The sequence below is a fragment of the Terrapene carolina genome, unplaced genomic scaffold (assembly GCF_002925995.2).
Source record: "Terrapene carolina triunguis isolate 2854851 unplaced genomic scaffold, T_m_triunguis-2.0 Scaffold112, whole genome shotgun sequence".
NCBI lineage: Eukaryota > Metazoa > Chordata > Testudines > Emydidae > Terrapene > Terrapene triunguis.
The window spans coordinates 21250213-21276641 of record NW_020664463.1 but is presented as its reverse complement, the minus strand read 5'-3'; the positions used below and the strand labels follow the sequence as shown (position 1 = coordinate 21276641).

Sequence of the window (26429 nt, the reverse complement as noted above, 5' to 3'; positions counted from 1 at the left end):
GACTGTACAATCAATTGACTTTTGAAAAGTAAGTTAAACATCTATTATATGAGTGTTTGTATAAAATCAGTATAATACATATGTAACCCATACAGAAGGTAATATAACAAATATTAATATTTTGACTGAAAATTCAGAGATGAATAACAGTGGATTTAGGCTCATCCTAAAATGGTGAGATTAGAATGAACAAAACTTTCCATCTGCGACTTAATTCTGGCTTGAGCAGTACGGGCCAGATCCTCAACTGGTATAAATCAGCATTGAAAGCTATGGAGCTATGCCCGTTTATACTAGCTGCATGTCCGTATTCTTTCAGACTCTTGCTGTGGTCCCTATTCCCAAGGTGACATTTTACTGCTCTTTCCAGGTTCTTTCTTTGCCCAAAAGAAGCTTGTTAATATGACATGGAGGCCTTAATCTTGTTCCCATTTATTTCATATTTATGATCACATAATTCAGATTTAAATTCTCCATGGTTTTATGTCTTCTATCTATCCCATGTTCTTATGCATCCCAGGTAGTCGGCTACTATCTGCAGTAAGGGGTGCTGTGGAGGTGCACTCCTCCAGCAGAAGTTCCTGAAGATATCATGCCACATTAATGCTGATCCAAGTAACACCAGGTACTGGACTGGCTTCGGCTTTCCCACAATCTACCCATGCCCAAGCAGCATGGTCAGTGTATTAGCTGTAGCTGAAGATCTGACCCTAGATTTCTAATTTTTTAAAAGAGCTCTGTAACTGGGTTGTCTAGGCAGCCTGTCAGGGACGACTCCGCTACTGCAGGTCCCTGATGATTGTGTCACCCCTCGCAGATCTGGTGCCATGGTGCCTTAACCACCCCAGCTAAGGCACACTGGAGTCCTACCACTTCCAGTGTGTTAGATGACAAAACAAAAAGTGACAAAAAACAGTGAACTAAAAATCAGGTGCATCTGAAGATTTGTTGGCAGGACGCTACCCTTCTGCTCCGGGCTTGTCTTTGCATGTCCCTAGTCCCTTCATGTCCTTCTTCCTGGGCCTAGTCATCCCATCCCCCAAATGGTTTATCCACTTAGCAAGCTGCCTTTTGCTCTTGACTACAGCCAGACTTGCCTTGTTGAGAGAAGTAGCAGGGCTCTGCTCTCCTTCCTGGTCAGCCCTCAACTGGACTAGATGTCCTCCTTTTAACTCCCCTCTCCACACCTGACATTGGCCAGAGGCATAGGAGGGTGGGGTCAGCTGGATCACAGGCTCTCCTTAATCCTTTTGTAGCCAGTGTGGAGTCTATCTGCCTCATTAAGCTGCTTGTTGCCAGTGTGGGGCCTATCTGCCCCCATCACAGATACTCAGACGACATACTAATCGGCACCTTGAGATCGATGCAATATCAATATTACACTTACAATTCCAAGCTGTAGTGGTTTCACGAACAATCATGGTGAAATAAGCATTCTACATCTTTTGTGCACTTTCCCGGTAACTGTCAAACATATGCCAAATAGCAAAATTAAGTCCTTACCTCTTAAGTGATGCCTTTCCCTCTACATATTTGCCAATGATAGATCCTGATCTTTTTTTCCAGTTGGCTTTTGGAGCATTTGTTTTACTTTTCTGCAGAAATATATTATTTATTTTATTAATTGACTCTTGCTATTCGTTATGGTTAATAATTCAGTCTATTTGTTGCTAGTGCTAGAGCCACAGAAAGTAATTGACGGATTAGCAGAGAGGCAAATGTTTCAAAATCTTGAGTGATAAATAAAAACAACATGGAAAATCCTGATTCTACAACAATTAATCTTCCTTATAGACCCAGTGGCCCAGACCATAAGCCAGTGTAAATCAGCCGAGTTCCACTGAAATAAATGAAACCAACAGAGCTATGCTGATTTATACCAGCTGACAATCTGACCCAGTGTCACTCCTTCTTGGAGAGAAAGGAAACACAGACCACCTCTGCAAATGATTAGACATCATAATTCTGAATTATCTTGAGTAGAGAAAAGGAAGCCATGATATCTCTCAGGTCCTGGGGACCTAGTCTCCTGCTGCAGGACACAAAGTCAATGGGATTGACTTGTATCCATTGGCAGGAGGATAGGACTCTTAGAATGCAATTATCTTTGTTCAGTACTCAGGTACTGCACTGATGTATACATGTTTAAAGAGATTACTGTTGATTGGATAGATAAACACTTGAATTTTAATTGTTCCATTTGAAGATTATCTCATTCCTTCTTGATTGTCTCCTTAGCTTCTTATAAACTAGGTTCATTAGTATTCATTCCCTTCCCCTAAAATAGCTGGAGTTTTAGTAACCTAAATATTTGGCTTCCAGTGGCTTTCAGTTTTATTTAATAAATACCTTTTGTTGCCATAAATCTTGCTTTTAACTGGGAAGGTGGCGAGTGCGGGAGGGAAGAGGAATGACACAAGAATCTCTTCCCTCCTACAACATTCTGGTCCCCATATTTTAGACCATTCTGATCTCAGTTTGATAACTTCTGAGTTATAAAATGGTATTTGTGTACCTGTAAAAACATGTCTCGTTCATCTCTGAGATGTTTGTTCCTTTCTCTGTAAGGAAAGGAAACAAGTAAAAGAACCAGCAAACTACGGTAGAAATTTAGTATCAAACCCAGATCTTTGGGTTTTTACTTTAATGTCTTTAATATATTTTTACGTTGATATTTCTCCAAAGAATCATAGAAATGATAAGTCAACTAGTCTGGTCCCCTGCATTCAGGCAGGATTAAGTATTATCTGGACCATCCCTGTTTGTCTAACCTGTTCTTAAAAACCTCTAATGCTGGAGATTCCACAACCTCCCCTCTCCTGAATTCTTTTTTCCCTTAGACTTGCTTCCCACTAGATCTTACCTACCAATTCTCTGCATCTGATCAAATCTGCCTTCTTGAAGTGCATTGTCTTTATTCTGCTGTTTTCCAACTTTGACTTTAACTCATCTATATTATCACAGGTCCAGATCCCCAACTGGTGTAATTCAGTGGGGACTACACTAATTTAGACCATCTGGTTCTCAATCTAAAAATGTCAAAGCAAAAGTTTCTAACGTGGAAAAAAAACATGAACAATATTTCTTCATTTACTCTGAATCAAGGGGTTTCAAACTTTTCCATAGATCTTAATAGAGAGCTTGTTTGGTGCACGCCCTCCCAACCACAGCTGCGTAGACCTGTCACGACCACGTAACATCCCTGTGACAACAACTGTGATTGCTGATGTAGAAGAGCAGCTTTAAGAAAATAACAAATGTGTTCAGCTTCTCTTAATGCGATTTAGCTCCTGGAAATAACAGAGAAGAGGTGTTCCATGTGACAAGCCAGCTCTCTGCAGATCTAAGCCACACCCACTCTGGATGGTACTCTGTCACTTTCTCATGGCGGCTGGGTCACACAAAGAGGTTAATGGGTCTACTATTGCCTTGGCTCACAGAAAGACCCAGGTCAGCTAGCCAAAGTTCTAGCAGGCTCATCAACCTCTATCTGTGACCCAGTCACCAATGGAGGGGGACAGAGTGCTGTACATTGGCAAATGCACTGCAAACCAACAGCGGGTCTCAGACTACAATTTGGGAGCCTCTGATGTAATTGTACATGAGTCCATCTGAAATATTTTTAAATGCACATTGGATGAAAGACTATTGCTCAAATGCACGTATAATTAGCTCATATAAATTGAATAATCTAGTAACAAAAATCAAGTGATAATATTTATATTAGATACTATTTCACATTACAAAGGACATTAAACAGTGCCCAGAACTAGCTTCCAATGCTGGCATTATACTAATATAAAAATGTTAGGCAGAAAATCAGCCATATCTATTATATATATATTTAAACTAACAGTCTCTATTCTGAATGAACTACACTTGGTGCAGCAATGAAAGGCAAAAGGAGCTTTAAGCTACCTTTGAATCTCCTGTATCCAAGGTCTGGCCCACTACAAAGTCAGGGCAGCCTCACAACTGTTTTGACCTGCACTTGGCTGAAACAGCCTCCTAGATATTATTCCACAGCACAGAATAGCCACAGTGCAGCATGCCCTGACAAAACCCCTGTCTTTCCTTGGCAGGCCCCCTATGGTGGGGGGCAGGGAGCTCTGACAGGACAGATGCTGTAAGGATATTCCACTCTTTCTAGGCCACTGAGGAATTTCTATATGCTGGGATTAATCCCAAAATGGCATTTCTGCTAGGTTTGGGGTCATAGTTTATGAGCTTTAAAATAAACACATAGTTTTATAATGATAATGCAAGAAATCCTGCAAATGATTGTGTGTGTTACCTTAAGAAATCCAGCTGCTTAAGGAGTCCCGACTTCTCTCGCTCTAAAGTTTCTGTCACCCTGTATACCTCCCTACAACAGAGGGAAACAAAGAAAGATATCTGTCATGGACATTTTAACATAGTAGTTATATGCTGCTTCCTACAACCCTTAGAAAATGCCACTTTAGGCTCAGTTTTGCAGTCCTTACTCTGGCTAAACCGTCAATAACATCAACGGAGCTCAGCCACAGTAAGGACTGCGTGATCAGGTTAGTCTCACTTTTTTTTTGTTAGGTTGGATTCTGCCAGGAGTAACTAACAACCAAGGAGTTAGAAGATTGACCTTTTTAGGATTTTCATCCAGTCAATTTACTACACTGGGATGCTGGAGCTGGCGTCTTTCAGATAAGACTTAAAATTAAGGCCCTAATCACTTGTGATCATTAAAGATCCCATGAAACTTTTCACAAGGCTAGAGGGGTTAACCTTCCTATGCTGGCCAAGTTTCAATCCAGGTAATGACATTTGGCTAACCCAGTTTTCTCTTATTGGATATATTATTCCTCTCCATTTCCTGACCTAAACTGTTGTGCAGCATTAAACACATGGAGTCAGATCCTCAGATGATGCAAATCAGTATAACCCCACTGATTTCAATGGGGCTGCATGGATTTACACCACTTGAGGGTTTGGTCCATGTTGTTTTCTGCCTTGTAATGGTGTGTGAAGTGCTACCTGTGTGTGGTCTGAACAGTAGATCAGCTTTTAACAGCTCAGTTGTGCCTTATAGTCTCTGGCCTGCCCTGGGGGCAGTGCTGAGCCACACCATTGCATGGAAAGCTGGGCATGATCCACCGCTAATTCCATAAAGTATTTTGGAATAAAAAGTGCTTTACAAACTTAAAATCATCATCATCGTTCAGTAGTTTGACCACAAGAATGGAGAGCAGCTGAGATACCACTCACCGATTTCCTGCTGGTTTCCTCACTTCCTTTGGAATCAGCCTGCAACTGATTGCAACATTGCCTTTGTTCTATAGCTCATAAGTGAGGCCCTTCAAAGAGGAAATGGTCTTGCGGGGGGAGGGAAAGGGGAGAAATACTGCCACTGTTCACTTCAAAATTATAAATGAATCATATAAAAATGAGGCAGCATGCAAAACTCAGAGCTAGACCCTCAGCCGACAAAAATCAGCTGAGGATTTGGCCCTTGTGTTTGAAATGGGCTTGGCTCTGGGTGGCTATAGTCAAAGGAATACTCCTCATATGTTCAAAACAGATTAAATTAGCAATAGCTAAGTAGAGTTTGGACCAATGGCCCTCTGAAGAGAGGAAACATTATTTAGTCCAAGATGATGCCCCACCCTGAGAGGTGCTGAGTTCCCAGCACTGAGTTACATTATCTGCAGCTGAAATGATTGGATTTCGGGGAGAAATAGTCATGAAACTTTTGCTAATTCTGAATCCAATTTAGCTTAGCAATGTGCACACTTTCTCTGATTGTTTTTCATGAATATTAGTGGGAGGTAAGACTCATTAGGAATAAATGCTCATGGAAAGAGAATTTGAGGCCTGTAGCTGGCCTTCATTTAGCGTCCAGATTTTCAAGTGCTCAGGATCTGCAGTTGGGACCAGACTTTCAAAAAAGTACTCAGCACCTAGCTGCTCCTACTGTGACACTTAGGGTGTTTTTTAGGTACCCATATGGGAGCTAAACTCTTGAAAATCTGGCCCTAGTGGTAAAAATCTGAACCTTTCTAAAAATTCCAGCATTAAGGTATAATTACTCCACTGCAGAGGGACAACACAAGACTTGTGTTTCACTTCCCTCCAATTTCCATCCCCTAAATATTAGACCTGGCTGGAAAATGTTTTTTCCTGCAGAAAATTTTGAGTTTTATCCAAAAAATTGAAATTCAAAATATTTCAGCTGAAAACAGAAATTCTGAAATGCTGCTGCCACAATATCTCCAGGGAACTGCAGTTCGAGTGGCTCATGCTTTCATTTTCCTCTATAGGCTGAGCTCGCTGGTTGGACTAAATTTTGCATGTTCCACCATGGTCTCCTCTCTTGATTAGGGAAGATGGTGCATCATGGCTGTCCCATAGCCATGATGAATCATGGGAAATGTAGTATGACCAAAAAATCCAACCAATAGAGGAGAATGGTCTCCGAGGCAGCCAAACTACAATTCCCATGGGGAACCAAAAGGCATTTCTCAATCAAATTTCAGCAGAAATATTTTGGTTTTCAGCCAAAAAAATACTTTTTGGCTTTCAGGTCTTCCGATTTGTTTTAATGAAAAACTGAAATTTTCTTCAGAAAGCAGGCACTTTTCATGACAATTCTGCTGAATTGAAAAAGCCAATTTTCTGTTGAAAAATAGTTTCAGTGGAAATTTTTTCACCAGCTCTAATAAATATTCCTTTAAATGGACGTAAGTGTTGCACAGGCCTTGTTCTGCTCCTCTGGAGTCAAGAAAATCAAGAAACAAATGACAAGTTTTGCCCACCTCTTCTGTGCAGCTGGCACAGCTCAGGATCTGGTTCACTATGTTGTGGTGTGCAATATTATTAATGTTGTCTATTTTAGTACACAGCACTAAGAATTTGCTTCCTTAAAGCAAAATAATAATATTTAAATAAACATGGTACAAAAAGTGGAAATGATTCTCTACCATCTTGAACCGTCTGTAGTCACTATATGTTGCTGGTGAAAAGAGTGAGTTCAAAACAGGTGTAAAACTTTTGTGTTTTGGTAGTGCTTTTACAATTCTCAATAACTGTTGGATGTCTGGCATTCAAAAAAGCATACTCATAAAAGCTCAACTGAATTGATCTGGGCATCTCATACATATGGTCAACTTGAGAATATCCAAGGCCATAGTGTATGGTTAGCTAAAGTCAAGCTCATTCTTATGATGGCTAATACAAACGATATAAAAACACACTGAAGTCAAACTTGACAACATGTCAGGCTGACCCCCAGCAACTGGGAAGCAACAGCCCACAACAGTGCAAGGTGGCAGCAGAGTTGTCATTAACCACTTTGAAGCAAGGTACATTAACACCTTATGTGAAAAATGTAAACAGGGTAAAGCAGGGATACAACAGCCTGCTATGGCTATGGACAATCTTGTTTGTCCCATATGTAACCAAGTTTGTAGTTCTTGCATTGGTCTGACCTCACGTATTACTCCCTCAGCATTGCATGCATTTTGGACAGGTGTTAAAGTCCCTCCACAAAGTGCTGTGCATATGGAGAATCAGGCTTGCTGTCACTTCAAGCAAGCATACTGGTGCCACAGGCAGCTGTCACTTACATTTCTTTTTCTTCATGTAGTTTTGAAGCCTCTTCCTGGAGCGTCTGTAATTGTTGCTGGGCGACTATTAACTCCTGAGACGTTCGCTCCAGTTCCTGCAGCAGCTCTTGGTTTGTTAGCTTCAGCTTGGTGTTCTCCACTTTGGTCTCCTGTTTGTCATTGTGGAGTTCCTTACACTGACCCTCCAGCTAGAGGTGGTGGGAGGGGAAGAAAAGGAAAAGAGAAAATGCCTCTGACACACTGAGCTATTTTAGCTTGGCATTAAGAAGGCTTTTAAATTTTAAAACCTAAATGAACCCATTTAAAATTATACTCGTTCCCCAAAGTGGAGGCAAGAAAAGAATGCACAGAATTTGATAAGAAGGTAACAGTAGCTCCTAGTATGTATAAAGGAGTAGCACAATGGTTCAACCTGCTACTGCCTGGATGAAACAGCAATGGTAAAGTAGGTTCAGAGAGCCAGGGTAGCAACTTTGTTTGGTCCAGGGTTTTTTGAACGCAGCATGTATTTATTTTATGTTAGGAGATGGGACCTGTTACGTAATACATGTAATATCTACTTAGCAATATTGAGGGCTAGATTGTCAGCTGTGCTCAGTAAGCTCTGGCTGCAGCTGATGGGGGTTGGGGAGGGATTGAAGAGGGTGATTGCGGGACTAGTTCTATGCTGACCTGAGCCCTGCCTTAGTTTTTAGAACCACCTCAGAGGTGCTCTAAACCTGTTACTGCTTTTACTCACCCCCTACACTATGGCTGGAGGGGTTAGAATTACAGCTGACTACACCAGCTCTTCACCACTGGGGACTCCCTCACACCAGGAGAATTCCCATCTGGGTTGATTGGTCAGTTTACGGCCCCTTTGTGCTGGTCCAGTGGTGCAAAAGGCCCCTAGTGTGGGAGAGCATCTAATTGTGGCAGCAGGGGCGGAGAAAGATGTGGGGGGAAAGGGACTATGAACTAAAATCATAGACAGCAAATGCCATCCAGAAATACATAAATGCTCTTCTTGTGTTTTGTGTTGTTAGCAAACAAGTTTTTTAAAGGATGTCAAGTGCATTGCAAGCTTTAAAGTGACACTAGATCAATCTTTGAGACAGACACAGAGAACGAAAGGATTGGAACACAAATTCTGTATGTCTCTGAATTTTTGTGCTCTTGGAAGGCAGAGACCGACAGCTCCTGGGACAGAGTGGGCAGCTTTACCTACACAGCTCTGCCAATTAGAGCTAAATGAATAATTGATTTTTCAGTTCAGTGGCTAAACCAAAAAAATCCAGAAACATTTGTTTCTATAGAATGAAACAATTTGACTTTCTAGATGTTTTTTTCCTGGCTGAAATCATTTGCTGAATTTGACTCAAATTTAAGAATAGTTTTAGTTGACCTAAGACTATTTGTCCAGAAAATTTTGCCCAGTTCCTCTACCAACTTGTACCTCAGCCTTGAACACTTCTATTGTTCCAATCATGGGTCCCTGTTGAGTGTAAACAACTAGGCCAGGGTTTCTTCAGATGGCTCACAAACAATTCACCAGGAGTATCTATTATCTGACCATTGAAAGTTGAGCTACATTGTTTAGTTTCGATCACACAAGTTACAAGGCATTGTTTTCTTTCCCTGGGTGAATGAGGGAAACTTTTATAACTAAGCGAAGGCTTGAAGCTTTTGATACATTGGTACAGTAAATATTGACATATTTTATAAATGATTGTATACATATGCTAAAAGTCTAAATACTAAGATGGGTGAACTTGAATGCCTGGTGTTAAATGAGGATTTTGATATAATAGGCATTACAGAAACTTGGTGGAATGCGGATAATCAGTGGGACATGGTAATACAAGGGTACACAATATATAAGAATGACAGAGTAGGTTGCACTGGTGGGGGAGTGGCACTATATGTGACAGAAATAATATAGTCAAATATAGTAAAAATCTTAGATGAACCAAACTGTACCATAGAATCTCTATGGATAGAAGTTCCATGCTTAGATAAAAAGAGTACAGCAGTAGGAATAAACTACTGACCACCTGACCAGGATGGTGATTGTGAAATGCTCAGGGAGATTAGAGCGGCTACTAAAACAGAAAACCCAGTAATAATGGGGGATTTCAACTATCCACAGATTGACTGGGTACATGTTATCTCAGGACAGGATGCAGAGATAAATTTCTAGATGCCATTATTGACTGCTTCTTGGAGCAGCTAACTTGGAACTCCCAAGGGGAGAGGCAAGTCTTGATTTAGTCCTAAATGGCGCAAAGGATCTGGTCCAAAAGGTGAATATTGCTGAACTGCTTAGTAATAGCAGCTATAATATCATTAAATGTAACTAAATGAATTCTTTGCATCGGTCTTCACCCAGAGTATGTGAAGGAGATTCTCACACCATTTTTTTAGGTGACAAATCTGAGGAACTGTCCCAGATTGAGGTGTTAATAGAAGTAGTTTTGGAATAAATTGGCAAATTAAACAGTACTAAGTCACCAGGATCAGATGGTATTCACCCAAGAGTTCTGAAGGAACTCAAATATGAAACTGCAGAACTACTAATTGTAGTATGTAACCTATCACTTAAATTAGCCTGCGCACCAGATGACTGGCAATTACAGGCCGGTAAGACTAACTTCAGTACCAGTTGAATCTATAGTAAAGAACAGAATTATCCGACACATAGATGAACGTGATATGTTGGGGAAGAGCCAGCACAGCTTCTGTAAGGGAAAATATGCCTCACCAATCTATTAGAATTCTCAGAGAGGTCAACAAGTATGTGGACAAGAGTGATCCAGTTGATGCAGTGTACTTAGACTTTCAGAAAGCCTTGGACAAGGTCCCTCACCAAAGGCTCTTAAGCAAAGTAAGCAGTCATGGGATAAGAGGGAAGGTCCTCTCATGGATCAGTAACTGGTTAAAAGATAGGAAACAAAGGGTAAGGATAAATGACAGTTTAAAAATGGAAAAAGATAAATAGAATCTTTACTGGGACTAGTGCTGTTCAACATATTCATAAAGGATCTGAAAAGGGGGGTAAATAGTGAGGTAGCAAAGTTTGCAGACAATGCTAAATTATTCAAAATAGATAAGTCTAAAGCTGACTGTGAAGAGTTACAAGGGGATTTCACTAAACTGAGTGGGCAACAAAATGGCAGATGATATTCAATATTAATAAGTGCAAAATAATGCACATTGGAAAAAAATAATCCCAAATATACGTATCAAACAATGAGTTCTAAAGTAGTTGTTACCACTCAGGAAAGAGATCTTAGAGTCATTGTGGATAGTTCTCTGAAAACAGCTGCTGATTATGCAGCACCAGTGAGAAATAGCTAATAGAATGTTAGGAACCATGAGTAAAGAAGTATATAATAAAACAGAAAATATCATAATGGCACTACATAAATCCAAGGTATGCCCACACTTTGAATACTGCTTGCAGTTCTTGTCACCCCACCTCAAAAAGGGTATATTAGAATTGGAAAAGGCAACAAAAATTATTAGGGGTATGGAACGGCTTCCATATGAGGAGAGATTAAAAAGACTTGGACTATTGAGTTTAGAAAAGAGATGACTAAGGGGGTTATGACAGAGGTTTATAAAATAATGACTGGTGTGGAGAAAGTGAATAGAGAAGTGTTATTTACCCCTTCATATAACACAAGAACCAAGGGTCACCTAATGAATCATAGAAATCTAGGACAGGACTAAGTATTATCTAGACCAGGGGTGGGCAAACTATGGCCCGTGGACCGGATCAAGTCCATCAGGGCTTTGGATTTGGCCTGTGGGATTGCTCTGCACGCTGCCCTCGCCTGCAGGCACCGCCCCCTGCAGCTCCCATTGGCCGGGAATGGGGAAACAAGGCCAATGGGAGCTTTGGGAGAGGTACCTACAGGCGAGGGTAGTGCGTGGAGCCCTTTGCTCCCCCTCCCCCAGGGGCCACAGGGACGTGATGCCGGCCACTTCCGGGAGCGGCGCAGGGCCAGAGCAGGCAGGCAGGCAGGGATCCTGCCCTGGCCCCAGTGCACGCTGTTGCCACCCCGGAGCCACTCCAGGTAAGCGGTGCTGGGCCAGAGCCCACAGCCCGAACACCTCCTACACCCCGCACCCCGACTCCCTGCCCTGAGCCCCCTGCCACACCCCGCACCCTTCCTGCACCCCAACCCCCTGCCCTGAGCCCCCTCCCACACTCCTCCCTGCACCCCTGCCCTGAGCCCCCTCCCACAGTCCGCACCCCCTCCTGCACCCCAACCCCTTGCCCTGAGCCCCCTCGTACACCCCGCACCCCTTCTCTGCCCCAACCCCTTGCCCTGAGCCGCCTCATACACCCTGCACCCCATCCCACGCCCCACACTCCCTCCTGCACCCCAACCCCCTGCCCCAGCACCACATTCATGGCCCTGCATGCAATTTCCCCACCCAGATGTGGCTCTCGGACCAAAAAGTTTGCCCACCCCTGATCTAGACCCTCCCTGACAGGTGTTTGTCTAACTTCTTATTAAAAACCTTCAGTGACGGAGATTCCACATCCTCCCTAGGTAATTTGTTCAATAGCTTAACTACCTTGACAGTTAGAAAGTGTTTCCTAATATCTAACTTAAATCTCCCTTCCTACAGTTTATGCCCATTACTTCTTGTCCTGCCCTCAATCGTTAAGGAGAACAATTTATCACCCTCCTCTTTATAACAAACTTTTACATACTTGAAGACAGTTATTATGTCCCACCTCCGTCTTCTCTGGTCCAAACTAAACAGACCCATTTTTTTTTCAATCTTTCCTGGCAGGTCATGTGTTCTAGACCTTTAATCACTTGTGTTGCTCTCCTCTGTACTTTCTCCAATTTGTCCACCTTTTCCGAAGTGTGGTGCCCAGAAGTGGACACAGTACTCCAGTTAACGCCTTATCAGTGCTGAGTAGAGCAAAAGAATTACTTCTTGTGTCTTGCTTACAACACTCCCAATTATACATCCCAGAACAATGTTCACTTTTTTTTGCAACAGTATTACATCGATGATCCATATTTAGTTTGTGATCCACTATAACTCCCAGATCCCTTTCTGCAGTACTCCTTCCTAAACAGTCATTTCCCATTTTGTATTTATGCAATTGATTATTTCTTCCTAAGTGTAGTAGTTTGCATTTGTCTTATTGAAGTGCATCCTGTTTAATTCACACTATGTCTCCAGTTTGTCAAGATCATTCGGAATTCTAAATCTGTCTTCCAATGTGCTTGTAACCCCTCCCAGCTTGGTACAGTCTGAAAATGTTGTAAGAGTACTCTCTGTGTCATTTAAATAATTTATGATGACATTAATAAGACCCAGGACAGATCCCCACTTGATATGCTCTTTGAGGCAATTGTGAACCATTGATAACTACTCTCTGAGTACTTGTTTCCAGCCAGTTATGAACCCACTTTATAGTAGGTTCATCTAGGCTATATTTCTCTAATTTGTTTATGGGAAGGTCATGTGAGACAGTATCAAAAGTTTTACTTAAGTAGAGATATCAATTAATAGGCAGCAGATTTAAAACAAACAGCAGCAAGTACATCTTCACACAACACACAGTCAACTGTGGAACTTATTGCCAGGGGATGTTGTGAAGGCCAAAAATATAACAGGGTTCACAAAAAAATTAGGTAAGTTCCTGGAGGATAGGTCCATCAATGGCTATTAGCCAAAATGGTCAGGGATGCAACCACATGCTCTGAGTACCCCTAAACCTCTTGCGCTGTTCTGTTCATTCCCTCTGAAGCATCTGGCACTAGCAACTGTTGGAAGACAATACTGGGCTAGATGGTCTGACCCAGTATGGCCAGTCTTGTGTTCTTATGTTCTCTCAGGGAGAGGAGCAGTTTTGGCAGAGTTAGCAGAATAGCATGATAAGGGAATTTTAGAAATGCTCATACCCTTTCTTTCCTGGCACAGGTCCATTTCCACCTAGAAAAATTAGGCTTGTATAAAAGGTATTGTCTGGGTAAACAGCTGAAATTTAATTTTCCCCCTTCATATTCACACCAAGTAATTGCACATGTGGTCCTATTTGTGGATGGTGCAGTCAGAACCTTGCCTTAATTAATTTCTTCTGTACCAGAGCTCTGGTGAGAAGTTAAAGGAACACCATTCCCTTTCTATGGTGCATAGTGTCCTGTCCCATTCAAAATGCATCATGAGCCTGGATTTTCAGAAGTACTGAGCACTCACAGCTCCCACTGAAGTCAATGGCAACTCAGTTACTGTGAAAAATCAGGACCAAATACATTTCATTTGCTGGTCTGTCTTTTTCTGTTAGGGATATAGAACAGTGGTATCTCTGCACTGTCATCTTTGCGGTCAGCAATAAAGTAATTGCATTTGCCTCCGAGCATGCAGTCCTGGCTGTGGAGTGTCTAGTCACATGCTTGTCTGATTGTATTATTGGATCTCTGCCAGGTGCTCAGGTATTATAAGGCTGGGGACTATGCAGGTATATAAATAGAATAGTTAGGGGTTTGGGCATATGGTTTTGGGTAGCCTGGCCCACAGCAGTGTCCTGTCCCCAGGGCCGGCTCCAGGCACCAGCCCACCAAGCTGGTGCTTGGGGCAGCACCTGGAGGGGGGCGGCGCGGCGCTCTGGCCCGAGAGCGGGGCCGTAACCGGGCTCGCCGCCCTCCCCCCGGCGCTGCCTCTGGCCGCCGGGGAGAGCGGAGCCCCGGCCGGGCTCGCCGCCCTCCCCCCGGCGCAGCCTCTGGCCCCCGGGGAGAGCGGAGCCCCGGCGGGGCTCTCCGCCCTCCCCCCGGCGCAGCCTCTGGGCCCCGGGGAGAGCAGAGCCCCGGCGTGGCTCGCCGCCCTCCCCCCGGCGCTCTGGCCGCCGGGGCTCCGCTCTCCCCGGTGGGGCTCGCCGCCCTCCCCTGCCGGGGGGGCGGCGGGAGGCTTTTTTGCCTGGGGCGGCAAAAAAGCCAGAGCCGGCCCTGCCTGTCCCATGTAAAATGTAACATTGCTAGTGCACATACACAAGAGTGCAAGTTTCAGATTTGCTTTCCGTGAGATTCTTGCAAGTAAAGCAAGACTGTGACTGTTCACATCCCTGCATGGAGGACAAGCACAAGGCCTATTCACCACATCAATCAGGGGTGGCTTTACCAAGGGTACATGGATTCAATTGCACCCACAGAAATGATGAAACCCAGGGGCCAAACCCGAGTGGTGCTGTGACCCCATGTGCCAGGTCACAATGCCTGGAGTGGGGAGCCAGGCCCAGCCCTGCGAGACAGGAGCCACTGCTGTGAAGTGAAAGTGGAGCAGGCGGGGGTGGGAAGAAAGCTCACTCTCTAGCCCCTCTTCCTCCCCGCCCCAGCATTTCTGCCACACAGGGCCAGGCTTAGGAATGCAGTGCCAGGGCAAACGGTGCTGCTGAGAGTGATCAGTGCTCTGCTTGACTACAGTAGAGTGCACCCATTGAACGGGGAGGTTTCATCTGTCCCTGACTGAAATCCCATGTAAGTGATGAAAGTGGGACTGGGGTGAATTTTGCCCAAAGAGCAAACAGGAAAGGGACACGAGCACGGCCCAAGCAAACTCACTGGCACATTCGCGTGAATACTCACAGACAATGTTTTGCCATATTCACCCAGCTCTGCTTGTGAATTGAATCACAATCGGAATTGGCTCTTGTCTCAGCAGAGGAAAGGTTACACACAGTGGTTCTCAACCTATTCACCAGCGTGGGCTGCATTTGCAGCTCTCTATGTGTTATGTGGGCTGCATCCACACAATATATATACTACCTGTATGACCCTGAGGATCTTACATGGGCTGCAGCTGTGTGCTGATTGGGCCACGAGCCGCCCACGGACTGTGGGTTGAGAACCACTGGGCTGCGGCATTAATCACTGTGCTCCCATCAAACAACACAACACAATAGAAAGATGTGTATTAACTTGATGGGTAGATTTGGTTTTGATTAAAAATGACATTACTGGATTACAGGCAAAAATGTAGTCATGGAAAATCAAGATTGCAAAAAAGTGAGATTCCAACAGCAATGATAACTCACATTGCTAACATTAATTTGGCTGCACTGAGCATCTTGCATACTTTTTTTACATTTTATAACATAACAATGGTGATATAACAACTAGGAAGCAGGAATAGATAATACTGAATGCCAGTGCTACAGGCAACACAGGTAGCGCAAAACTTTCTTTTATAAGACCCTGTTTTCAGTTGCTTATAACTTTGCCAAACTTAAATATGGAACAAAGATCAGTTAAGATTACTATTGGAACTTTAACTTTTGCATTTCCTAAAATTTTGTGATTTTAATTATACAATCATAACATTGCACTAAAGTAAGGGCTTGGTTTTGTTTGGGGTTGGGTTTGTTTGTTTGGTTGGTTGGGCATTTTTAATGTAAATTCATGTTTTAAGCAAATCAAGAGAGGAAAAACGTTGTTCCTTTAGTTAACAGTTTGAGCATTTGAATGTTCAAAATTGAGCTTTAACATTCACACCCCATTGAGATGAATGTAATAGAGCTTATTGTTATATTGACTGCGCTGTGTTTCTGGAATGAGAAAAGACAGGGGGCCTGGAATACTCTAAGCGGAGGTGCCAGAACAGGCGGGGCCAGAGGGCCATGGCCCTCCCACTTTTTACTGGCCACAAGGGTGAGCGATGAGGGGGAGGGGGCGGACAGGGGTGAGCGGGGCGGGGGCCTTGTGGGGAAGAGGTGGTGCGGGGGGGGGTCTCAGGGGAAGGGGCGTTGCGAGCGCGGGGGCTCAGGAGAATGGGCAGCATGAGGGTGGGGCCTCAGGGAGAAGGGGCAGCATGAGGGCGGGGGCTCGGGGAGAAGGAGTGGTGTGGGGGTGGGGCGTATGGGGAAGGGGCAGTGCAGGGGCAGTGTCTTGAGGGGAAGGAGTGGCAAGGGGGAACGGGCCCTGGTTTGGGCTCCGGTAGCCCCCTACACTTTTAGGAAGCTTCCACTGTTCCTGACTCTAAGTATATAAGAGCTACCATACTGGGTCTGACCATGGTCCACTTTACCCAGTATTCTGTCTCTATCAGTAGCCTGTACTGGAGCTTCAGGGACAGCATACAGAACAGGCCAATTATGGAGTGATCCACCCATCTTCCACTCCCTGCTTCTGGTGGTCAGAGGTTTAGAGTTACCCCAAACAGGGCTACATCCTTAACCATCTTGGCTAATTCTATCCTCCATGAACTTATCCAGTTCTTTTTCGAAGCCAGGTATACTTTTGGCCCTCATAAGGCAATGAGTTCCACAGTTTAGTTATGCATTGTGTGAAAAACACATCTCTGAAACTGCTTTGCACCATTTCAGAGATGCAAAACTGCGGTAAACCCACTATAACTGGCTGGTTAAACTGGGGCTTTGACTGCTTTGCATTACCAGAGCAGCAAAAAGAAGCCAGAATTCATCAGTGAATCTGGCCTAGAAACTTCCTTTTTTTTAAATGAAACCTTAAAATTTGCAGAATATTGGAGAATGTGGAAAAAACTGCTGAAAGACTTCAAAATTGTGGAGTCCAAGTCTCTTTCTCTCTCTCCCCCCCCTCCCCGCCCGCCCACACACCAGCAGTGGTCTCCCATCCTCGATGTTAAAGCACTTTTTTTTCTTTCGGGAGACAAGATAAAGAAGGCTGAGGTGTGGTGTTAATGCCTGTTTTGCTTCAGTCTTCACATTGTGACCAGACAAGGGAGAAGGAACAACAAGAGGACAGGAACGCAAGCCAAAACAGGGAAAGAACAGGTTAAAGAATACTCAGATGAGTTAGATGTATTCAAGTCAGCAGGGCCTGATGACATATACCCTAGGATACTTAAGGAACTAGCTGAAGCAATCTTGAAACCATTAGCGATGATTTTTGAGAAGTCATGGAGGACTTGTGAGTCCCAGAGGACTGAAGAAGGGCAAACATAGTACCTGTCTTTAAAAAGGGGAACAAAGAGGACCTGGGGAATTATGAACCAGTCTGCCTAACTTCAATACCTGAAATGATACTGGAACAAATTATTAAACAATCAATCTGTAACCACCTAGAGGATAACAGGATAATATGTTATAGCCAACATGAATTTGTCATGAAGAAATCATGCCAAACCAACCTAATTTCCTTCTTTGACAGTGTTATTGGTCTAGTGGATGGGGGGAAGCTGTAGACATGATTTATCTTGATTTTAGTAAGACTTTTGACACAGTTCCACATAACAGTCTCATAAGCAAACTAGTGGTTGAAAGACTGAACTCAAACAGTAGTTGTCAATGGTTCCCTGTCAAACTTGGAAGATGTATCTAGTGGGATCCTGCGGAGGTCAGTCCTGGCTCCAGTACTATTTGATATTTTCATTAATGACTTGGATAATGGAGTGTAGAGTATGCTTATAAAAGATGGGAAGGGTTGCTAACACTGTAGAGGACAGAATTATAATTCAAAATCACCTTGACAAATTAGAGAATTGATCTGACTTCAACAAGATGAAATTCAATAAAGACAAATGCAAAGTACTACACTTGGACAGTAAACATCAAAAGCACAGCTACAATATGGGAAATAACTGGTTAGGCAGCAGTACAGCTGAAAAGGAGCTGTGGCGGGGGAGGGTGTTAGATCACACACAGTCAACAATGTGATTCAGTTCAGAAAAAGGCTAATATCATTCTAGGGTGTATTAACAAGAGTGTCATATGTAAGACACAGGAGGTTACAGTCCCACTCTACTCAGATCGGTGAGGCCTGTGTCCATTTCTGAGCACCACACTTTGGGAAGGATGTGGACAAACTGGAGAGAGTGCAGAAGAGAGTGACAAAAATGATAAAAGGTTTAGAAAACCTGACCTGTGAGGGAAGGTTAAAAATGGGTATGTTTAGTTTTGAGAAAGGAAGACTGAGGGGGAGCTGATAGTCTTTGCATATATTAAAGGCTGTTATAAAGAGGACAGTGATCAATTGTTTTCCACATGCTCTCTCTATGCTGAGCCCCGCTGCCTACTTTTTGAAATGCCAGCCTGCTATGGATTTGGGGATATTACAGATAACACCCCTGTTATGCAGGATGGGAGCATGCTGACAATTCAAGAAGGTGGCAGCTGGCAGATGGGACTGAGCCAAAGAATCTATTGGCTTGCAGTGGCTCACTGTCCCTGAAGCATAATCTTGGACCTACATTTGCAAGGAGATAGGCCCCTCTGTATTTGCAGAGCCACACTCTCTTGGCCTCTGGGTTCCCTGTCAGCACAAGTTTGGATCAGCATTTAATCCACCCTTGTCCATAGACAGCAGCTCTGCCAAGTGATCCCTAAGGGAGCCTCCATCTGGCTAAGTCAGTAGGAGCAGCCCTGAGCATTTCTCAGCTGGCAGTTTCTCTTCACATATTTTACAATCCCTCACGCTACAGGAAAAAAAAAATGTAAGAACAGCTTTGCCTAATTAATGGTTTGGAAAAAGGAATTTGTATTATTCTCAAGAGGTTCTTTCATAATCCAGCAAGGATGTTGTAATTAAATAAAGTTACCATCACTCATTTAAAGAATAAATGTAATTGGCAAAAAGTCTATTTCAATTTAAGAGGAAGAGAGAAGGAATTGACTAAGGCACAAATTAAACGCTGAGGGCTTGATTTGAATTACACCGATGCTGGTGTAAATCAGGGGTAACTCCACAAAATCATGGATGTTATAGCCTTATAAAAACAGGTGTAAGGAAGAAGGAGAGTTGGGCCCCAAATGCTGGACATGAGGAAAGAGACAAATGTGTACATTAAGCTCTGTACTGACTGCACTGAATTATGCTGTTGGGTGGAAAAATTTTAGTGGACTATTCAGCTGGAGAGCAGTTACATATTATAATTTAGGCTGGCAAAGGGCACCACTCAGCTGTTAAAATGACAAAAGTTTCAAGTGCAGTTTATGATCTGACTAAATATACCTTTCAGTGACAATAAAAATAAAAGAAGAAAATCCTGTCTATCCAGGGATGGCTTCTTTTCAACAGCATGCCCATAAAAATAAAAGGGGTGTTTAGATTTTATAGTAGTGAATAAATCCTATCCTTCCACAGCCTGGTTCTTGGACTGGTATGTGTGTGTATAAAACTGTCATTTCAGGTTCCTCAGTTAGTTGTTGGGGTCAAAATCATGATGTCCTTACTCAGACAAAACTTCCACTGAAGTCACTGTAAATTTTGTCTCAATAAGCAAGGATTAAAATCCAAGTATAAAGATTTCAAGTTTGCCCAGGATCTTACATCAAACGGTTTAGAAGACACATATATAGAAGAAGACACAGCTAAAGGCTTTCAAAGAACAACCTTTGTGTAACTCATTGATAATGGATGTCCAAATGTACTTGGAAAGCAAAAGATAGCAAAGATTAAAATAAAACCATTATAAAATGATGAGTAATAATATCTTACATATATAGTCAGTTGCATCCTGAAAGAACCCAAAATGCTTTATAAGCCTACACACACACAAACACACACACACACACACACACACACACACACACACACACACACACAGAGAAACAGTTCATTTAATCCACTGCTGAAATACAATTACCTCTTGGGTGGAATGTGGCAGATATTTAGCATGCAGCACTGCACAACAGGCTGCAGCAGGCAATGGAGAACAATACTACAATTTGTAGCAATAGGGTATGTTTACATTGCAAAGAAAAACCTGTGGCAGCAAGTCTCAAAGCCCAGTTCAATTGACTCGGGGCTGCAGGGCTAAAAATAGCAGTGTAGACATTCCAGGTCAGGAACCGAGCCTGGTTTTGGATCCTGGGCTCCAACCCGAGTGGGAATATCTACACTCCTGTGTATAATGCTGCAGCCCGAGCCCCATGAGAGTCAATTGACCCAGGCTCTGAGACTTGGTGTTGCAGGTTTTTCTTTGCAGTGTAGACTTATCCAAAGGTAATTACCATCAGTTGGCTGTTTGGCGACATATGAAATAAAATGATTGTCTTAGTTCAGTTCCCTAGGGGGCAGGTCTCCACATCACACACAAAAATGTGCTATCACAACCAGCAAACTAAAAACCCAGTTATCTCTCTGGTACCCAGGTGCAACTCCCATTGACTTCAATGGGAGTTGGATCAGCTCCTTAGAGGAGAATCCAAACATTGCATAACCAGTGGAGCCTGAACTTCTCTCGCTCCTCACTAGAACGGACCTTCAGGTCAGCACTGCCAGGGAGAGATGGTTATATTTACACTGTAGTTAAATAGAGGAGATTTATCTCCGGAGCTGTCAGTCTCAGGCCTTTCACCAGCAGGTAATTCACTTTTTAAATTGTATTAAATCCACCCCCCTGGATATAGCTTGCAGGGATTTATGGCAATTTTACAGAATAAAAGTACTGTGCTTCCCCAGACTGTGGAACAAATTACAGCAGGCACTGATACGGAAACAGGACAGGCTGATGAGAACTGTGAGCATCATTGCATTCTCACCTATGTGTGTGTAAATTGGGGCTCTCCAGTGGAGATACCCTGTATGTTTATATAACATAGCACATGTTAATATTGTATTATCTCTTTATAAGGAGATGTACATGCTGTTCAATAAAAAAACCAGTAAAGAGAATATATAAATTATGACATGATCCAATGGTTGGAAGTTGAAACTAGACAAATTCAGATTGGCAATAAGGTGTAAATTGCTAACAGTGAGCATAATTAACCATTGGAACAATTTACCGTGGTCGTGGTGGATTCTCCATCACTGACAGTTTTTACATCAAGATCAGACGTCTTTCTAAAATATACACTCTAGGAATTACTTTGGGGAAGTTCTACAACCTGTGTTATACAGGAAGTCAGATTAGTTTATCTCAATGGTGCCTTGTGGCCTTGGAATCTATGAACCTCTGTGAATTTATAAAGGACTTCAGTGTGGAACTGCAGCTTTCATGGTGACCAATCACTTCAAATGGCTTTTATTTTAAAAAAATTCTCTGAGTTGAAATATTGCTAAATATATGAAGGAAAGAAGAGAAACTATGAAGGAAAATCACAGGGGCAAGTCAAAATGATCTACAGTTCTCTCTGTATAATGCTGTTAAGTACCCTTTTCTGTTTTTGAACCAGTTGTTCCAGCTCTTGTTCTTTTGAAACGAGTTTATGTTCCAGCGCTTGACTGCGGGACTGAAACCTCTCTGTATCCTGCGAAATCAAAAGACATGAACATTAAGCAAAAAGGCAGGGTTTTCATCATCAGGGCAGCATGGCCCAGAGGACAGGGCATAGGACTGTTAGGCAGATCTGGAAGTAAGGGGTAGATTTTTAACAGTGAGGGTTACTAGCCAATGGAACAGGTTACCTAAGGTTGTGGTGAATTCTCCATCACTTAGGAGGCCAGATCCTCAGCTGGTGTAAATTGGCATAGCTCCATTGACCTCAATGACTGAAGTTAGTGCATCTATGCTGAGTAACACCAGCTCAGTTTCTGACCCACATAGGAGGTGAAATTTTCAAAAGTGCTTAAGGGACTTATGTTAAGCCTCATTTTCAAAAGTGATTTAGGCACACCTGAGCCTATGTCTGTGAGACTTAGGAGTCTATGTCACTTTTGAAAATGGGTCTAAAACTGCTAAATTGCTTCCACGTGTTTGAAAATTTTACCCTGGGTCTTTCTATAGAATTTCCTGTAGTTCAGCCACAAGTTACCGGGCTCAATACAGGTATTACTGGGTGAAATTCTATGGCCTTTCTTATGCAGGTTATTATAAATGGTGCCTTCTAGCTTTAAAATCCATCACTTGCAATCGTGTGAATCAGGAGCAGCTCCGCCGAAGTTAACAGAAGTGGTGTAAAATTGATATAAGTGAGAAGAGAGTTAGGCCCTGGGTGTTTACAGACCTCTCAGTTACTGCAGTGGCCCCACAAGCAGGTGGTTACCCAAATATTCTATAACAGCATTTGAATAAATGAGAACCCCTCCTTCTCTCATTAGGAATTACTCCTTGGGACAGATTCTCAGATGGTGTAAACAGTAGCGGATTAGGGGTTTGTGGTGCCCTGGTCCAAAGGAATTGGGGACCCCTCCCCACCCCTTCCACCTGCAATCCTCCCCCTGCCAGTGGCGGATTAATCACTGAGCCAACAGGCCAGTGCCCAGGGGCCCCGGCCATTTGGGGGTCCCTGAAAATGGGTGCCCCGCGCCCAGATCTGCTCGACCTGGTGCTCCTGCTGGGGAGCGGTGGAAGCCCCCACATCCTGACCCCACTCTCTGCAGTAGTGCTGGGGAAGGATGTGGATGGTGTGGGGGGGGCCTACAAACTTGCTTTGGCCCAGGGCCCAACAAACCCCATATCCACCACTGCCCGCTGCCCCCAGCACTCCTGCGGGGAGTGGGGTTGGGGCATGGGGACTTCCTCTGTTCTCCGGCAGGAGCGCTGGGTGGGTGGGGGCAGTGGGGCAAGCCCCTGTGCCCTGACCCTGCTCCTTGGCAAGAGCACTGGAGGGGTGGGCGGAGCAGGTCTGGGTGTGGGGGCGCCCATTTTTCGGGGGCCCCCCAATTGGCCAGGGCCCCTGGGCACAAGCCCCGTTGGCCCAGTGGCTAATCCACCACTGGGTGTAAATTATCAGAGCTCCAGTGGCTGAGAATCTGCTCCCTTAGTTCTTCAGGAAAATTCCTTTAGAAAATGATCAAACCTCCCTCAACTGGGTGGGTGCAGGAACACTGAAATGTTCCCCCACTCCTCCTCTCACTCCTAACAATATATTTAATGAGGCAATTTAATGTACATTAACTGGCTTCTTATTCAGAAAAATATATATCCAAATGAATAAGACATAATAACCATTCCTCTAACACAGTCCTTAATCGGCAGGGTACCAAATATCTTAAATAGCAACAGTTTGTACTTATTTGCCTTCTTAACAATTTCTTTTTATGTATTTTTCAAACGCTATGCTTTTCCAGAAACAGGCAATCATTTTCTTTTTCATATGGCATCCGTATGTCTCTGCATTCTGTGGGGCCTTTGTGAACTTTTGCTTTAGGGAAAGAACTTAAAACTCCAAACACCAAAAAATAAATTAGTCACACCAAGAAATAATACTTCTTGAGTGTCTGTGGCTGCTGACTAACTTTTAAAGAGCTAAACTGAGGTTTACCTGGAAACCTACAAAGGCCTGTGATAGGGATTAATAATGGAATTGATTATGCTACCTTAATGTTAAAGTTAATTACCAGTTACTGGTAATATAGTTTCTTATAGGTTAGAATCTTTAGATCTTATTTTTGGATTTACAGTATAATTTAAATAGTGGCACTCTTTTTATTAGAGCATACAAACCAATCTCTTGCATATCAACCTTCATTATAAAAGATAATGCATTTTACAACTTTTCAAATGCTACACAACTCTATACAAGGCGATCATTTGACCCAACATTGAAATTCACCCAGCTCTGGAGTGGAACACAGCTGCTGTGTAAGGGTCTAATCCAATGCCCAGTGAAGTCAATGGAAAGATTCCCACTGTCGATAGTGGGACCTAACTCTGCAAAATACACACTAAACAACAGTTTAGGGCAGGAAGTAAAGAAAAATTTATCCAGTTGAAACTACAGGGCAACTTTTTACACAACGTGTGACATACATGGCGTTGCTCTGTATTTCTGAATACTGTGTTTGCCAGATTATTGGGATGTTTACTGTATTGGTTTAATCCAATAGGGATCTGTTTGGAAAAAAACAAGCAGGAAGTGAAACAATGGCTCAAGATAAAATACTAGGGGGTTAGGAGACAATGCTGGATAGAAAAAGCCTGGACACCAGAACATCAGAGGGACTATGGCAGTTTAAAAAGAGACTCTCTCTGCAAGGGTGGGAGTGGGGTGCTGTTTAATAGTTGTTGAGGAGCTCTTCAGGGAGGAACCAGCCTGTGACAGCAGCACCCATTGGGGTGTCTGAAGAAACTAGGCCTGCGTAGATTATCATCAGGGATGGTAAGCCTCTAGGTACGATAGATGTGCTTGTAGACTTTTTGTTGCTTTAAAATCCTTTTTCTCTTATGCATTGTTCCTATTGGGGTAAATACTTTGGTTTGAGACGTCTGTCTGGTCACTCTATTCACCTCTGGCCACAGATTCCCAAACGGAAGGTCGGCAGGTAATGAACCCAGTTGGACTTGCTGGGTGAGCACAGTAGATACACAGGGCACTGTAGGGCTCAGTCTAAGAGTGCGAGAATGGTAGAATTCCACCCCAGGACAGGTAAAGTCATGAGACCTGTCACCTGAAGAGGTTCACTCAGAGAGACCAGGAAGGGGACAGAGGTACTCTGTAAGAATGACACCACAGAAATTGTTCAAGAAGGAATTTGGCCAGGACATTGAAACTAGTGCTGCTGTGAAAAGTTCCAGGGGATCTTTTTTGATCACAAATGGTCAGGACCTTGATTTTTAAACCCATGTAAAAGATGGCACCTCCACTAGCAAAGTGGGCTATTGGTTCGGTAGTTATTCCGAAGGCAGGGCCGGCTCCAGGCACCAGCACAGGAAGCAGGTGCTTGGGGCGGCCAATGGAAAAGGGCAGCATGTCCTGGTCTTCGGCGGGAATTCGGTGGCGGGTCCCTCAGTCCCTCTCGGAGGGAAGGACCGGCCGCTGAATTGCCGCCAAAGAATGAAGCGGCGCGGTAGAGCTGCCGCCGAAGTGCCGCCATTCGCGGCTTTATTTTATTTTTTTTCTTCGCCGCTTGGGGCGGCAAAAAAGCTGGAGCCGGCCCTGTCCGAAGGAATAATACCACCTCCTGAATATCACCAACACCACTTAGTGCAGTTTGTGGGTGCGCCTTAGTCTCCCATCCAAGTAGTCAGCCAGCCTGAACCTGCAATCTGATGAGATCACTGGGTGAGGTAGTAAGTGAAATTATGCTTTATCTTATATTTCTCTGTAGACTGTCATTTTGGGGGCTTTCTTTTGCTCTCACACTGGCTGAAATCAATGGAGTTACCCTGGTGTAAAAACTAGTGGGAGAGCAGAATTAGGCCTTCCATATCTTTAATAAAGAGACACAGTCACCTTCAAGAGAAACTGTTCTTTCTCATTTTTGATTTGCTGCTCCATTTCCTCATAGAGATGTTGAATTTCTTCATCATAAGCAGCAATTTTCCTAATAAGAGATAAAAGCACACTGAGTGGGTCTTTGTAGCATTATTTCAAGTAAAAGGCTCACAATCTACCAGTTTAGCATCACATTTCTGTTTTAGCACAAGACTCAAGGGAATGATCCCAAGAGCAGAAGAAAGTATTTACATATAGCAGGGTCACAGATAAAAACCAAATTGTTTCCCATGGGGGAGAGCAGTAACTGCACTAAAGCTAATAAGGCTGTTTATTTGATATTTTAAAATTGGCAGCACAATATATGATGGCTGTTTATCAGGCACTCTTAATAACTGTGGAACCTAGAGCCTAAGGAAGGGAGAGCCTAGACGTGACACTAATAACAACAATGAAAATACTGGAAACAATGTTTCTAAATTAGAGCTGGTCAAGTAGGAATGAAAGTGATTTGTGAGTATTTTCAAGTTGCAGCTTTGCTCTACTGTTATTTATGAGACTGCATTATTCATGAGTATTCCTACAACCAATGATTTATTTCTGAAACCACTAATGCATCCCAAAAGTTTCAGCACAAAGAATGACTTGTCTGAAAGTTCATATGCTACTGTGTCTTTATGTGTCTCTCTCTATTTTGACACTTGTTACACACTTGTTTAAAGTTTTAGTCACCCCGTCAGGGAGCAGATTTAGAGCACTTTGCACAAGTGCACACGACTACACAAAGAACAAGGGATTGAATAATC

The 26429-nt window shown here is 43.3% G+C and overlaps 1 protein-coding gene across 1 annotated transcript in view; it reads right to left on the bottom strand.

Moving 5' to 3' along the window:
- The window catches only part of CRACR2A (calcium release activated channel regulator 2A), a 64396-nt gene that overhangs the window by 13288 nt on the left and 24679 nt on the right, over positions 1–26429 (bottom strand). Inside the window, exons 5-10 of the mRNA XM_029911669.1 lie at positions 25642–25732; positions 21679–21774; positions 7599–7786; positions 4295–4366; positions 2516–2561; positions 1504–1595 (exon numbers count right to left, since the gene is read on the bottom strand). Coding sequence (XP_029767529.1) covers positions 1504–1595; positions 2516–2561; positions 4295–4366; positions 7599–7786; positions 21679–21774; positions 25642–25732 — 585 coding nt within the window. The remainder of the gene's footprint in view (positions 1–1503; positions 1596–2515; positions 2562–4294; positions 4367–7598; positions 7787–21678; positions 21775–25641; positions 25733–26429) is intronic.